Here is a 17,009-nt window from a genome sequence, read left to right on the forward strand (position 1 = left end):
GTAAGGTTAAATATTCCACTATAATATTTATGAGCAAACCTCAAATTAGAATTTATAAATGCAAACTATCAAATGTTTCAGTTAGACAATAATTTAGACTATATTTTATAATTTCTCCTGTGTACACATTGATGAATACTATATAAAAAACATTCTTTTCTCCTTTAGTGTCTTTGACTATAACTATCTAATATCAAAATGAATTCTGCTTGAATGCAAGACCATAGGCAATCCTATAAAAGCCCTTAATTATCAATCAATATGATATTAATCAGTGAACACAAGTAAGTGATTTTCCTTACCTTTAGAACAGCAATGAATGGTACAAAGTTAGCTCTCTGGAGTCCATTTTTATAGAGATCTGAAAGAAAAAATTGATATTAGCATTTTACATAGCCTAAATTCAATGTTAACTCATATTTTGGCCTGAGAAATAAAGCTTTTATTTATAAAAAAGATAAACATGCAAAAGAAAAATAACCAAAATGATTTCCATTCTGGTACTACACAAAATTCATTCTTAATAAGAAGAAAAATTAATAATTACAGAAAGAAGATCAAAAGACATTCAATCAAATTAGCTTTAAAGTATAATAAAAAGCAATGAAAGAATTTCAAAGATATCACAAATATTCCTAAGTCAATAACTCAACACAAGATATATACTTAAAAGTATTTAATATTTGAAAATATAGAATTTTACTAGTAAAGGAATTATATTGTCTTCTATCTCAATCTATAGTAAAAATTCTTAGTACATAATTAAAAATGTAGGACAAGATTAGCCTTTTAATAAAATACATCAACAGACAGAGCTGTGCATATATTTGTATCAAAGTTATATATTTAACATAAAGGTGAATAACACTAAGGCCACTTTACTTTAAAAGAAATTACCCCAAAATTAACATTCCATTCTCAATAGACTATAAATTTAATGCATTTATAAATAATAAATTGCTCGTATCTTGTGCTTTACAATGGTAATTTTCATATATGCATGTGTCACAGTGTACGTATGTTTAGACACATATTCACACACATAAACACATACCGTCAAGAGCAAAAAAGTGAAAGGGGGCAACAAATTTTAAACTTTGCATATTTTATTTTATTCTTCCTTTTTTCTTCCCTTCTAAAAAAAGACTTGGAATTTTATTCAAGAGATTGAACTTTTATTGTATATAAAACATTCCTTTTAAAAGTAAAATCTAAAGTAATGAGATTTTTTTTAAGTATAAAAATGTGAACAGTAAAAAGTTTCTCAATAATAAAACTCATGAATTAGATTATGTGTCTCAATTTTCTTTTAAACATTGCATTATAGGGTTCTTTCTAGATTTCCTTGTTTATAGAAAATGTGATAACTGAGACAGACTTCAACTGCCACATTTGCTTATAGAAATAAAACATGGTCATTAGGAAACATTTATTCTCTTTAGAAAAATATCCATCACAATACCATTACAGTGTATAAAGTATTTGCAAAGTTCTTTGGTTACTTAAGGACCAGAGGCTTTAATTCAGTTACATTTAATATTTTTATTTAGAGATATTATAAAAGGTAAGATAATGCTGGCCAGACTGTTGGAATTTCAACATTCAAAATGAGAGATTTCCTTTCCTATAGTCAATACCTCAAATGAGTAAAATGGCTAAAATGTAGAAAATGAGTTATAAAATTAGCTATTTTCATAGTCTTCCCTAATTACCAAGTTGCTGGGAAAGGTGCATAAAAATAATGCTGTATGATAAGAGTTGACAGCCATGATTATGACTAAGTGGTTAAAAAAATAAAATAATTTTAAATACACTCAATGTTTATAGCAGCTTTACTCATAAAAGCTAAAAACTTCAGCTTTATTTATAATGGCCAAAAACTGGAAGCAATCCAAATGTCCATCACTAGGTGAGTGGATAAACAGACTGTGGCATTTCTGTACAAAGAAATACTACTTAGCAATAAAAAGGATAAACTACTCATACAACAAAATAGATGAATCTCAAAATAATTATGCAGAGTAAGAGGCCAGGCATTAAAAAAAAAGGGTACATACTGTTTGATTCCATTTATACAAAACTCTAGAAAAAGCACATTAAAGCTACAATAACAAAAAGCAAATGAGTGGTTGCCTAGAGAAGGGGCAAGGAGGATGACAGCGACAACCGGGACAGATGAAAAAAGGGAGAGAGCAAAGTTCTGAGTGTGATGGAAATGTTCATTATATTGGCTTTGGTGATGATTTCACAGATGTATACACATGCCAATATTTTATAAATTGTATCCTTTAAATATGTACCAATTATTGCATATTATACCTTAATAAGTTCTTCTAAAATTTATTGGGAAAAATACCAAAGGGAATACTGAAGAACACAATGTTATAGAATTAACACTAAGATATCACACTAATGAAAGTCTATCTATGTTAAGGTAACCTTTTGGTATTACAGAATAACATCTTTGTTATGGACACATAAGGCTCTGAGTTGTAACTTAACAAGCGCGCACCCTTTAGTGGGTCCATGACAATGTACCCACTTGTAAAGTAGGATGTAAAGCCCCACTTATAGTATTCTTGATTAAAAGTTTCCACTCATCAGCAAAATCAAATAATAATACCTGTAAGTCTTCAAGAGTTAATTTTTAAAAGGGTTAACTTTTTAAAAATCTGTGTTTATAAAGATATACAATTCAAACTTTATGCTCTGAAAAGTATTTTCTAAACAGAATTCTAAACAAAATTCATTTGGCTTGAAAACCTTTAGGTTTTTATAGGACACTTAAGTGAAAAAGAGCTGTACTCATTAAATTGAAGAGTTTTTTGCAATTCAAATATTATGCTAATTATCAATGCAATAGATCCATCTCCTGAAATGTTATTTAGCTACCAATTTTTTCATACTAGTCGTTTAATATTATTTTTCCCAGACATAAAGATTTTATGATACATTTATATCAACATTTGTCATTGTTTACTAAATACTGTTTAAAAATTCACCAGAAGTTCTTGCCTACGATTTTTTAACGACCTCTAAACACAGTTAAGTGAGCACTTGGTCATATAAGAGAGTGTACTGGAATTATGGCACATTCATTTTTTGAGAATGGTTATAAGGACCTCTACATTCTCCACAGTGAATAACTATAATAATACTTACAGATGAAACAGATGCAAAGAGGATTTTTAAAGTAATTACAAGGATCTAATGTACATGGATATACAGATATTTTCCTTAAAAATCCAAACATCGCAGAAGAGGTTATATACAAACCTAATGGTAACCATAGATCAAAAACCACGAATAAATATGTAAAGAATAAAGAGAAAGAAATCCAAATATATCACTAAACAATTCAGCAAAACATGAAAAAAATGGCAAGTAAGGATCAGAGAAAATCTTTACAAACAACCACAAAACAAATAATAAAATGACAATAAATATATATCTATCAATAATTACTTTGAATGTAAATGGTCTTAGTGCCTCAATCAAAAGACACAGGGTGAAAGAATGGACAAAAAAAATAAGACCCATCTATATGTTGCCTACATGAGACCCATTTCAAACCAAAAGACACTTGCAGATTAAAAGTAAGGGGACAGAGAAACATCTAGCATGCAAATGGTTATCAAAAGAAAACCAGAGTAAAAATGCTTACATTGGACAAAATAGACTTTAAAACAAAGAGTGTAATAGGAGACACAGAACACCATATACTAACCAAGGGACGATCCAACAAGACCTAACAATTGTAAATATCTATGTGCCCAACATACAAGGACCCAAATACATAAAACAGTTAATAATAAACATAATTACAGTAACAAGCATAAAAGAATTAATTAATAATAATACAGTACAATAATTAATAGATAATAATAATAATACAATAATACTTAACACTCTACTTACATCAATAGATCATCTACACAAAAAAATCAACAAGGAAACAATGGCTTTGAATGACACACTGGACCAAGTGAATTTAACAGATATAATCAGAACATTCCATCTGAAAACAGAATACACATTCTAGTCAAGTGCACATGGAACATTCCCCAGAATAGATCTCATTTTAGTTCATAAAATAAGCCTCAACAAATTCAAGAAGACTGAAATCATACCATGAATCTTTTCTGACCACAAGGCTATAAAAGTAGAAGTTAGACACAAGAAAAAATCTGGAAAGACGATAAATACATGGAAGTTAAATAACATGCTACTAAACAATGAATGGGTCAACAAGGAAATCAAAGAAAAATTTAAACAGTACATGGAAACAAATGAAAATGAAAACACAATGGTCCAAAATCTTTGGGATGTAGCAAAAGCAGTCATTAGAATGAAGTTTACAGCAACACAGGCCTACATCAAGAGAAGAAAAATCTGAAATAAACAACCTAAGCTTGCAACTAAAGGAGCTATAAAGAGAACAACAAACAAAATCTAAAACCAGGAGAAGGAAGGTAATAATAAAGATTAGAGCAGAAATAAATGATATGGAACTAAAAACAATATAACAGATCAATGAAACCAAAAAATCAGTAAAATTGACAAACCTCTAGCCAAATTTATCAAGAAAAAAAGAGAAAGGACTCAAATAAAATCACAAGCGAGTCAGAAGAAATAACAACCAACACCACAGAAATATAAACAATTATAAGAGAATATTATGAAAAACTATATGCCAACAAATTGGACAACCTAGGAGAAATGGATAAATTCTTAGAAGAGATAGAACATTTGAACAGACTTATAACCAGAAAAGAAATTCAATAAGTAATCAAAAACTCCCAACAAACAAAAAGTCCAGAACCAGAAGGTTTCACAGGTAAATTCTACCAAAAATGTAAACAGGAGTTAATACCTATAATTCTCAAACTATTCCAAAAACTAGAAAAGGAAAGAAACTTCCAAATTCATTCCATGAGACCAGCATTACCCTGATACCAAATCCAGTTAAAGACATCACAAAAAAAGAAAACTACAAGCCAATGTATCTGATGAAAATAGATGTAAAAATCCTCAATAAAATACTAGCAAAACAAATTCAACAATGCATTAAAAAAATCATTCACCATGATCAAGTGGGATTTATTCCTAGGTTGCAGGAGTGGTTTAATATTTGCAAACCAATCACATCAATAAGAGAAAGGATAAGAACCATATGATCATTTCAATAGATGCAGAAAAAGCATTTGACAAAGTAGAACATCCATTCACGATAAAAACCCTCAATAAAATAGGTTCAAAGGGAACATTCCTCAACATAATAAAGGCCATATATGGAAAAAACCCAGAGCTATCATCGTCCTCAATCAGAAAAAAACTAAGAGATTTTACCTGAAGATCTACAAGACAAGGATGTCCACTCTCACTACCTTTTAACAGAGTACTAGAAGTCCTAGCCACAGCAATCACACAAAAAACAAAAAGAAATAAAAGGCATCCAATTGGTAAGGAAGAAGTAAGGTTTTCATCATTTGCAGATGACATTACATAGAAAACCTGAAAGACCCCACCAAAAAAATGCTGGAACCGATAAATAAATTCAGTAAGGTCGCAGGATACAAAATCAATACACAGAAATCTGTTGCATTTATACACGCAAATAATGAGGCAGAAGAGAAATTAAGAAAACAATCCCATTTATAAATATACCAAAAACAGTAAGATACATACCTAGGAATAAACCTAACCAAAGAGGTGAAAAACCTATACTCTGAAAACTATGAAACATTGATGAAAGAAATTGAAATGACACAAAGAAACGGAAAAACATTCCATACTTACAAATTGGCACAACAAATATTGTTAAAATGTCTATACTACCCAAAGTGATCTACATATTTAATGCAATCCCTATCAAAATACCACCAATATTTTTCACAGAACTGAAACAAACAATTCCAAAATTTGCATGGAACCACAAAAGACCCCAAATAGGCAAAGAAATCTTGAAAAAGAAAAGAAAAGCTACAGGTATCACAATTCCAGACTTCAAGTTATATTACAAAGCTGTAGTAATCAAAACAGCATGGTACTGGCAAAAATACACATAGTTAAATAGAAGACAATGGAAAACCCAGAAAGAAACCCACAACTATATGGTCAATTAATCTTCAATAAAGCAGGAAAGAATATCCAGTGGGAAAAAGACAGTCTCTTCAACAAATGGTGCTGGGAAAACTGGACAGCAACATGCAAAAGAATGAAATTGGACCACTTTCTTACACCATTTACACAAAAAATTCAAAATGGATTAAAGACCTAAATGTGAGACATGAAACCATAAAAATTGTAGCAAAGAACACAGCAGTAACTTCTTTGACATCAGCTGTATCAACTTTTTTTCTAGATATGCCTCCTGAGACAAGGGAAACAAAAGCAAAAATAAACTATTGGGACTCCATCAAAATGAAAAGCTTCTGCACAACAAAGAAAACAATCAACAAAACTAAGAGATAACCTAAGGAATGGGAGAAGATATTTGCAAATGACACATCTGATAAAGGGTTAGTATCCAAAATCTATAAAGAACTAATACAACTCAACACCCCCCCCCAAAAATAATTCAATTAAAAAATGGGCAGAAGACACAAATAGACATTTATCCACAGAAGACATTCAGATGGCCAACAGACACATGAAAAGATATACACCATCACTTACCATCAGGGAAATGCAAATCAAAAGTACAGTGAGATAGCACCTCACATCTGTCAGAATGGCTAAAATCAACAACACAAGAAACAACATGTGTTGGCTAGGATGTGGAAAAAAAGGAACCCTCATGCACTGTTTGAGGGAATGCAAACTGGTGCAACCACTGTGGCAAACAGTATGGAGGTTCCACCAAAAGTTAAAAATAGAACTACCCTCCAAACCAGAAATCACACTACTGGATATTTACTGAAAGAATACAAAAACACTAATTCAAAGGGATACATGCTCCCCTGTATTTATAGCAGCATTATTTACAATTAATTGATGAATAGATAAAGAAGATGTGGCATATACACACAATGGAGTATTATGTAGCCATAAAAAAGAATGAAGTCTTGCCATTTGCAGTGACATGAATGGAGCTGGTGAGTACAATGCTAAGTGAAATAAGTCAGAGAAAGACAAATACCATGGTTTTAGACAAATGTGGAATTTAAGAAACAAAAAAAAAAAAAGCAAATGGAAAAAAAGAGAAAGACAAATCAAGAAACAGACTCTTAATTACAAACTGATGGTTACCAGCAGGGAGGTGGTGAAGGATGGGCTAAATAGGTGATGGGGATTAAGGAGTGCACTTGCCATGATGAGCACTGGGTGATGTATGTAAGTATTATATCGCTATATTGTATACTTGAAACTAATATAACACTGTACGTTAATGAACTGGAATTAAAATAAAAACTTAAAAAAGAATTCCAAGTGTCAAAAGTAACAGGGTAGAATGCTTATTTATATAAGTACATATCTGTTGAGAGTAAGAAAACATTTAGGACAGATAATTAAAAGGAGTGTTCCTATAAATTAACACAAAAAAAGTGCATGGCTTTATGGAACCAATCTGATTTATCCTTCCAGGAGATTCTTATTTTAGTATAGATTAAAAGAAAATGGTCCCTTTAGACCATTTAAGAAGCAAGAACTATGTAGCTTTAAAAAAAAAAACCAATTGGGGCGCCTGGGTGGCGCAGTCGGTTGGGCGTCCGACTTCAGCCAGGTCACGATCTCGCAGTCTGTGAGTTCGAGCCCCGCGTCAGGCTCTGGGCTGATGGCTCAGAGCCTGGAGCCTGTTTCCGATTCTGTGTCTCCCTCTCTCTCTGCCCCTCCCCCGTTCATGCTCTGTCTCTCTCTGTCCCAAAAATAAATAAATGTTGAAAAAAAAAAAATTTTTTTTTTAAAAATTAAAAAACAAAACAAAAAAAAAAAACCAACTAATTGGAGATGCAATAGTTACTAAATGCATTGATAATACAGCTAATTAAATGTTCCCATTGGATGGTATATTATCATTTTATATTCAACATACATTCATGAATTCCTACTATATAGCTATGCTGAAATGAGTGCTAAAGACAAAAGATAAATGAAATAAATAAATAAACTAGGATTTACAGAATACTTACTAGGAGTCAGGCAATTCGCTTGGCAATGTATGCAAATCACAGTAACACAACAAAGCAGGTATTTCTGCCTCCCTTTTACAGATAAAGAAACTGATACTGAGAGTTTCAGGTAATTTGTTGAATTTCCTGCCAGTGATTGGCGTACCTAGGAGTCAAGGTCTTTAATGACGTTAAAACTTGTGGACTTTTTCAGAACCATGTTGTGACCCGTTCAACTTACCACAGCTGACAGACACAACCAGACCATAACCACGATTCAAGGTGAAAAGGGACAGAAGGTATAAACATAATACACAGAGCACAAAGCTATTCAGTTTATCATGGTTCAAAGACAGCTTTACAGAGATAAGAGTGGCACTAGACCACCCTGGAAAAGTGAGCAATGCCACCAAGCAGCAAGGAAGTAAGGGTATATCCATAATATTTAGGTCTTTGATTTTATTAGTTTTCTTCTTATCCACCCTGTTTTTTCTTCTTCTGTTCATTTTTTCCTGACATTTTCAGATTATTTGAATTTATTTTTAAATTCCTTTTTCATCTGACTACTGGGCTTTATTTTTGTTCTTGTTCCATGGGCTATAATATATATCCTTAACTTTTCATACTCAGAATCAATATCGTTATCACCTCACAAAAAAGTGTAGAAAACTTATATCAATATAAGTACCTCCAAACTCCCCACTTTATGGGATGGGTATCATAGACATCATATCTACATATAATAATAAGCCCTAGAAGATAATATTATAATTGCATGAAAACCAATTATTTCTATTTTTTAAAAATTAAGAAGAAAAGCTAGTTATATTTACCACAATATTTACAATTTCTGATGCTCTTCATTTCTTCTTAAGGATCCAAGTGTCCATCCATTATCATTTACTTTCTACCTGAGAAACTTCTTTTAGAATATCTTATAGTTCAGGCCCAATGGTGATGAATTCTTTACTTCTTTTTTTTTTAATCAGAACGTCTTTATTTTGTCTTTATTCCTTTTTTTAATTGAACTATAGTTGACACACCATGTTATATTACTTCAGGTGTGCAACACAGTGATTTTACAAGTCTAAACATCACGCTATGCTCACCACAAGCGTAGCTACCATCTGTTACGTATAACACGATTACAATACTATTGACTATATTCTCTATGCCATACCTTTCATTCCCATGACTTATTCATTCTATAACTGGAAGCCTATACCTCTTACTCCCCTTCACCCATTTTGCCCATCCTCCCTTCTGGCAACGACCAGTTTGTTCTCTGTATTTATGTTTTTTTCTGTTTTCTTTTTTAGATTCCACATACAAGTGGAATCACAAGATATTTTTCTTTTTCTGTCTGACTTTTTCACTTAGCATAACACCCTCTAGGTCCATTCATGTTGTCGCTAATGGCAAGATCTTGGTTTTTTTATGGCTGAGTAGTATTCCATTGTGTGTGTGTGTTTGTGTGTGTGTGTGTGTGTGTGTGTGTATACACATCAAATCTTCTTTATCCATTCATCTATCAATGGACACTTAGGACACTTAGGCTGCTTCCATATCTTGGCTATTGTAAATATTGCTGCAATGAACATCAGGGTGCATATAATTTTGCAAATAAGTGTTTTCATTTTCTTTCACTAAATACCCAGGAGTGAAATTACTGGATCATATGCTATTTTTATTTTTAATTTTTTGAGATACCTCCATATTGTTTTCCACAGTAGTTATGCCAATATATATTCTCACCAACAGGGCACAAAGGTTGCAAATACTCACCAACACTTGCTATTTCTTGTCTTCTTGACACTAGCCATTCTGACAAGTGTAAGATGATATCTCATTGTGGTTTTGATTTGCATTTCACTGATGATTAGTGATATTGAACATACTTTCATGTGTCTATTGACTATCTGGATGTCTTCCTTGGAAAAATGTCTATCAGCGCTCTGCCCATTTTTTAATTGGATTATTTGGAATTTTGGTGTTCAGTTTCTTATGTTCTTTATAGATTTTGGATATTGGCCCCTTATTGGATACATCATTTGCAAATACCTTCTCCTATTGATTTCTCATTCTGTTGATGGTTTCCTTTGCTGTACAGAAACTTTTTTATCTTGGTGTAGACAATAATTTGTCTTTATTCTTGAAGGACATTTTTGTTTCATAAACAACTCTAGGTTGATGGGTTTTTTCCCCTAGCATAAAGACATAGTTCCATGGTTGCTGGCCTCCATAGTTCCTAATGGAAGTCATCAGAAGCTAATCATTGTTCTCCTGTATTTAATATGCTATTTTTCTCTGGATGCTTCTAGATTGTTTTACATTAGGTTTTTAGCAGTTTGACTACAATATGCCTAGCAGTGTTTTCTTGTATTTCCTCCGCTTCAATTTCACTGAGTTTCTTGAATCTGTAGATTTTTGTCTCCCACAGATTAGGAAATTTGCGATCATTATCTTCAAAAGTTTTTCTGCCTCATTCTTTCTTCTTGCCTTCTGGGATTCCAATTAGAACTATGTTCTAAAGCTTGTTATGGTTCTACAAATTCTTAAAGCTCTATTTCTTTTCTTCTATCACTTGGTCTCCATTCTTCACATTGGATAATTTCAAGTTCTCTGACTCTCTGCTCAGTTATTTCCATCTGCTATTAAGCTCATCAAGTGAATTTTTATGTAAGATACTGTCTTTTTTAATTCTAAATTTTAAACTTAGAACTTTTTTATGATTTCTATTTCTCTGCTGAGATTTCCTATCTCTTCATTCATTATGAACATATCTTCTTTAACTCATTTCTCTAACAATTATTGTTATAATTGTTACTTTAAAGTCTATTGGGGTTGGTCTGTGTTGATTGTTTTTTCTCTTGGGTCATACTTTACTCATTCTTCACTTTGAGATTGTGTTCTGGGCCTTGTGGATTCTGTTTCATTCTCTGAAGACTGTCAATATTTTTGTTTTAGCAAGAAATTACCTTAGATGGACTCGAACTACAAACAGAAATCTCAGTTCAGGACCCTACCTTTAGTTAGGAAGTTTGTGATCTACTCTGCAAATGTATGGTTCAGAGATCAGAGACTTGGGCAGGATTTATACACAGAACTTAGAGCTACAGCCATCTAGTTCATTCTGGGATTCACTTCTCATTTCTCTGCAGTAATGCTAGCCCCAAACTCTGCATCTGGTTCTTCAGGCCAGAAACACTGTGGGTTTTCTATCAGAATTTCAGTCATTCAGCGCAGTACTGACTTTACCTGCCCTAAAGGTGACAACCATTAAGAAAGATATTCTCTCCAATTTTGGACCTACTTCTAAGTCTTATCTGCCCTGACATTTTTTCACTCTCTAAGACCTTCAAATAGTTGTGTTATATATTTTATTCAGAATTTATTATTATTGTCTGCAAGAAGGCCATTTGGCTAGAAGCTTAGGGCTTTGAGCAAGGAACTCAGCCATATCAGTTTTAGTTTTTAATAGATAAATGTATCCCATTGATATTTCCTGTTGACATGCTTGATCTTGTTTCATGCTCTATGCATACTTATTTTCTGTTTCTTCTGCTTTCTAGTTTTTGCTCTAAGAAATATTTTTTCTTTTACCTTATTTATACTTATTTGAAAAGTATACCTTAAATTCTAAAATACTTGACTGTATATTTCCCCAGTGGTAAGTACCACAAATTATGATGCTGTCACTCAGAATCAGTAAACTCTCTCTCCAAGGGGAAGAAAATTTACAAACATCTAAGCAAGCAGTAACTACAAACATTTATTTACACTCAATTCATTGGTATCATCAATTTTCTTATTTCAAACATTTCTTTTTGAGAAACATTAAGACCTCTTTCCTCCAGGGCACGCACTTTTTTTTTTCTTTATCATATTCTCTTTATTCTATTTGTGCATACTTCTTAAACATTAGTGATTTCATTTTCTAATTTCTGAGTAAATAGGTTTTCAATTCAATCTGTCTTCTCTCCACTTAGATCTTCTATATTATACAGTCTATATTTTCCTGATTTTTAAAGAATATAAAACAGAAATTTCCTAATATTTACTTCTCTCTTTTCTACTTATTGTTCCCATATTATGGTATTTTCTTTTTACATGACCTTGAAAAAGGAGTGGTATGACTAATCTCAGAGAATCCCTATAATCAAGATATGTGTTTTTTCCTTGGTTCCCTTCCCTATCCTCCCAGTTGTTCTTATACTCTTTCTGTCTCTACTGTAGTTCAATGTTAAAAAGGGATAGGTGGCATCCTTCCTTTGTTCATACTTGTAGTAGAAATACCAATGTCCCAACTAAGCATAATAATGACTTTTGAACAGATATACACGTTTTTGGTATCATATTAAGAAACTAGAGGAGGGCCCAAGATGGAGGAACCGCATGGAAGGGGTTTTTTTTTTTGCATGTCTCGTCCCTGAAATACAGCCAGATGAACACTAAACCATCCTGCACACCTAGAAAACTGATTTGAGGATTAACACAACAATCTGCACAACCTGAACCAGAGAACTCAGCAGGTACACAGCATGGAGAGGTGAACTGGGGGAGAAAGGCACAGAGGGCAGGGAGCTGTTTTTGCTTGTGGAGAGAGGACAGAGATGGGGGAAGAATACAGAGGGCATCCCCTCCGCCTGAAATCAGCTGGAGAGAAAAGAAAGAGTACACAAGGGACAGAATACACAAGGGACAAAACAAAAAAAAAGGGAAAAAGGAGAAAGGAGAGGACTTAAATTCCATTAAGACTCTATAAACAGGGGGAGCACAGAGTCTGAAACTCCGCAGCTCAATACCTGGCAGTGCTCTGGTGGGAAGGGCAAATCCCCAGGAGCAGAAAGCAAGATCCTCAGGGTCCTTAGGATACATGGGAAGAGGCAGTTCCCCTGTTGGGAGGACTTTTGGTAGAGGCTGTGCCACCTCCCCATAGCCAAAGGTCCCAGTGGATCCCAGAGAACATCCACATTCGCTGGTGCTGGAACAAGGATGTTGGGAGGAAGCCTGTGCCAGATGTGTGTTGTTATTTTCATAATCCCTAAAATGCTGCTGCTACATGATTGCATGAACTTTTTCTGGGGCAGGCTGGCACCCAGCCACAGTGTCTGGGCATCAGCAGCAGCATGGTCTCCCGAACATTCCTAGAAGCAGGCCAGCATTGCTCATTGAGACCCTCCCCCAGAAGGTCTGAGTGGGTCAAAACCACAGTCCCTCAGAAGTGAGGGGTTGGGAAACACAGCCGCATATGACATAAAACTCAGGAGGGAGGTGCCACCTGGCAACCTGATGGCTTGGTCACAGACAGTGTAAAAGCAGGGAGTGGACAAAAGCCAGAGACAAAGGAGGGGTGTGCAAATGCTGGTCGGGAAGGACACTGTTCCAACACTAGAGACTGGATAGCTGAGTGACACGATGTTCACCCTTCCCACGCATGTGCATACACACCTACAAGCACCACAACAATCCATCCCGGTAAGCTAAGCATCGCCATCTAGTGGAGAATGGAGCCATTACACTAAGCCCCGCCCAACTGGACCAACCTTGCTCTCCAGGAACAACACAAGTCTCTCCGCCTGCTTAGTTTACAGACTATAAAGTGCCTCTTAGTTCGACTTCTAGGGGAAACCAAGGTAATTTCAATCATACCTCACTCTGTTTGCTGGTCCATCTATTCAATTTTTTTTTCTTTTCTATTTCTTGAATATAGAATGAGAAAAAAATGTGTTTTTATTTTCCATTTCTATTAAAAATATTTTTCTTTACATTTTTCCTACTACATTTTTTACTTTTTTGTAAATTTTTCAAATTCTATTTTTTTACTTCCATCTTTCATTTTATTCTATTTCATTGTATTCGTTTTTTCAAACTTTCAACCATTTTCTTTTTTTTCTTTTCTTTTCTTATCCTTCCCTTTTTTCTCTATCAAGCTCCTTTCAACAACCAGACCAGAACACACCTAGGATCTAGCATCCTTTATTTGACATTTTTGTGTTGTTTTTAATTTTTTAATTTTAAGGGTTTTTTTTTACCTTATTAATTCCTTTTCTTCAAAATGATGAAATGAAGGAATTCACCCCAAAAGAAAGAAGCAAGATACAAGCAAGATGTCTGAACCAGAATTTAGAATCACAATAATAAGAATACTAGCAGGGGTTGAAAACAGATTAGAATCCCTTTCTGCAGAGATAAAAGCTAGTCAAGATGAAAAAAAAAAAATGCTGTAACTGAGGTGCAATCTCAAATGGATGCCACAGCGGCAAGGATGGATGAGGCAGAACAGCAAATCAGCGATACAGAGGACAAACTTAATGGAGAAAAATGAAGCAGAAAAAAAGAGGGAGACTAACACAAAAGAGCATGATTTAAGAATTAGAGCAATCAGTGACTCATTAAAAAGGAACAACATCAGAATCATAGGGGTCCCAGAAGATGATGATAGAGAAAAAGGGGTAGAAGAGTTATGTAAGCAAATCATAGCAGAAAACTTTCCTAACCCGGGGAAAGACAGAGATCTCAAAATACAGGAAGCACAGAGGACTCCCATTAGATTCAACAAAAACCAATCATCAACAAGGCATATCATAGTCAAATTCACAAAATACTCAGGCTAAGAAAGAATCATGAAAGCAGCAAGGAAAAAAAAGTCCTTAACCTACAAGGGAAGACAGTTAGGTGTGCAGCAGACCTATCCACAGAAACTTGGCAGGCCAGAAAGGATTGGCAGGATATATTCAATGTGCTGAATCAGAAAAATATGCAGCCAAGAATTCTTTATCCAGCAAGGCTATCATTCAACATAGAAGAAGAGATAAAAAGTTTCCCGGACAAACAAAAATTAAAGGAATTCGTGACCACTAAATCAGCTCTGCAAGAAATTTTAAGGGGGACTCTCTGAAGGGAGGAAAAAATGGGGGGAAAAAAAGACCAAAAGCAACAAAGACTAGAAAGGACCAGAGAACACCACCAGAAACTCCAAATCTACAGGCAACATAATGGCAATAAATTCATATCTTTCCATACTCACTCTACACGTCAATGGACTAAATGCTCCAATCAAAAGACTTAGGGTAACAGAATGGATAATAAAACAAGATCTGTCTATATGCTGTTTACAAGAGACCCACTTTAGACCTAAAGACACCTTCAGATTGAAAATAAGTGGATGGAGAACCATCTGTCATCCTAATGGTCACCAAAAGAGTAGCCATAGTTATATCAGACAATCTATATTTTAAAATAAAGACTACAACAAGAGATGAAGAAGGGCATTATATCATAACTAAGGGGTCAATCCACCAAGAAGATCTAACAATTGTGAACATTTATGCTCCAAATGTGGAAGAACACAAATATATAAATCAATTAATCACAAACATAAAGAAACTCTTTGATAATAATACCATATAGCAAGGGACTTCAACACCCCACTTACAACAATAGACAGATAATCTAAACAGAATATCAACAAGGAAACAATGGCTTTGAATGACACACTGGATCAGATGGTCTTAACAAACATATTCAGAATATTTCATCCTAAAGCAGAATACTCATTCTTCACCAGTGCACATGGAACATTCTCCAGAATAGATCACTTACTGGGACATAAATCAGCCCTCAACAAGTAGAAAAAAGATCAAGATCATACCACACATTTTCAGACCACAATGCTATGGAACTCTAAATCAACCACAAGAAAAAATGTGGAAAGATAACAAATACTTGGAGACTAAAGACCATCCTACTAAAGAATGAATGGGCTAAACAAGAAGTTAAAGAAGAAATTAAAAAGTTCATGGAAGCCAAAGAAAATGATAATACCACAGCCCAAAACCTCAGGGATGCAGCAAAGGCGGTCATAAGAAAGAAATATACAGCATCCAGGCCGTCCTAAAGAAGGAAGAAAGGTCAAAGATACACAACCTAACTTTACACCTTTTTGTTTGTTTGTTTATTCATTTTTGAAAGAGACAGACACAGAATGCAAGTGTGTTAGGGAAACCAGAAGCTGGTTCTTTGAAAGAAATAACAAAATTGATAAACCTGTAGCCAGATTGATCAAAAAGAAAAAGGAAAGGACCCAAATAAATAAAATCAAGAATGAAAGAGGAGAGATCACAACCAACAGAGCAGAAAGAAAAACAATAATGAGAATATGAGCAATTATACACCAATAAAATGGGCAATCTGAAAGAAATGGACAAATCCTAGAAACATATAAACTACCAAAACTGAAACAGGAAGAAATAGAAAACTTGAACAGACCCATAACCAGTAAAGAAATCAAATTAGGAATCAAAAATCTCCCAAAACACAGGAGTCCAGGGCCAGATGGCTTTCCAGAGGAATTCTGCCAAACATGTAAGGAAGAGTTAACACCTATTCTCTTGAAGGTGTTCCAAAAAATACAAATGGAAGGAAAACTTCCTAACTCTTTCTATGAAACCAACATTACCTTGATTCCAAAACCAGACAGAGACCCCACTAAAAAAGAGAACTATAGACCAATTTCCCTGATGAACATGAACGCAAAAATCCTCAACAAGATACTAGCCAACTAGATCCAATAATACATTAAAAAAGTTATTCACCATGACCAACTGGGATTTATACCTGGGATGCAGGGCTAATTCAATATCCACAAAACAATCAATGTGATACATCACATCAATAAAAGAAAGGACAGGAACTACATGATCCTCTCAATAGATGCAGAGAAAGCATTTGACAAAATACAGCATCCTTTCTTGATAAAAACCCTCAAGAAAGTAGGGATAAAAGGATCATACCTCAAGATCATAAAAGCCATATACAAAGGACCCACCACTAATATCATCCTCAATGGGGAAAAACTGAGAGCTTTCCGCTTAAGGTAAGAAACAAGACAGGGAT

General features: G+C 34.1%; 1 protein-coding gene across 1 annotated transcript in view; it reads right to left on the minus strand.

Moving 5' to 3' along the window:
* Positions 1 to 17,009, minus strand: part of AFG1L (AFG1 like ATPase) — a 197,779-nt gene that overhangs the window by 93,688 nt on the left and 87,082 nt on the right. The window contains exon 8 of the mRNA XM_019443029.2: positions 303 to 361. Within this exon, the coding sequence (XP_019298574.1) occupies positions 303 to 361 (59 nt within the window). The remainder of the gene's footprint in view (positions 1 to 302; positions 362 to 17,009) is intronic.

The sequence above is a fragment of the Panthera pardus genome, unplaced genomic scaffold, assembly GCF_024362965.1.
Source record: "Panthera pardus isolate Hobbes unplaced genomic scaffold, ASM2436296v1 HiC_scaffold_17, whole genome shotgun sequence".
NCBI classification, from domain to species: Eukaryota; Metazoa; Chordata; class Mammalia; order Carnivora; family Felidae; genus Panthera; species Panthera pardus.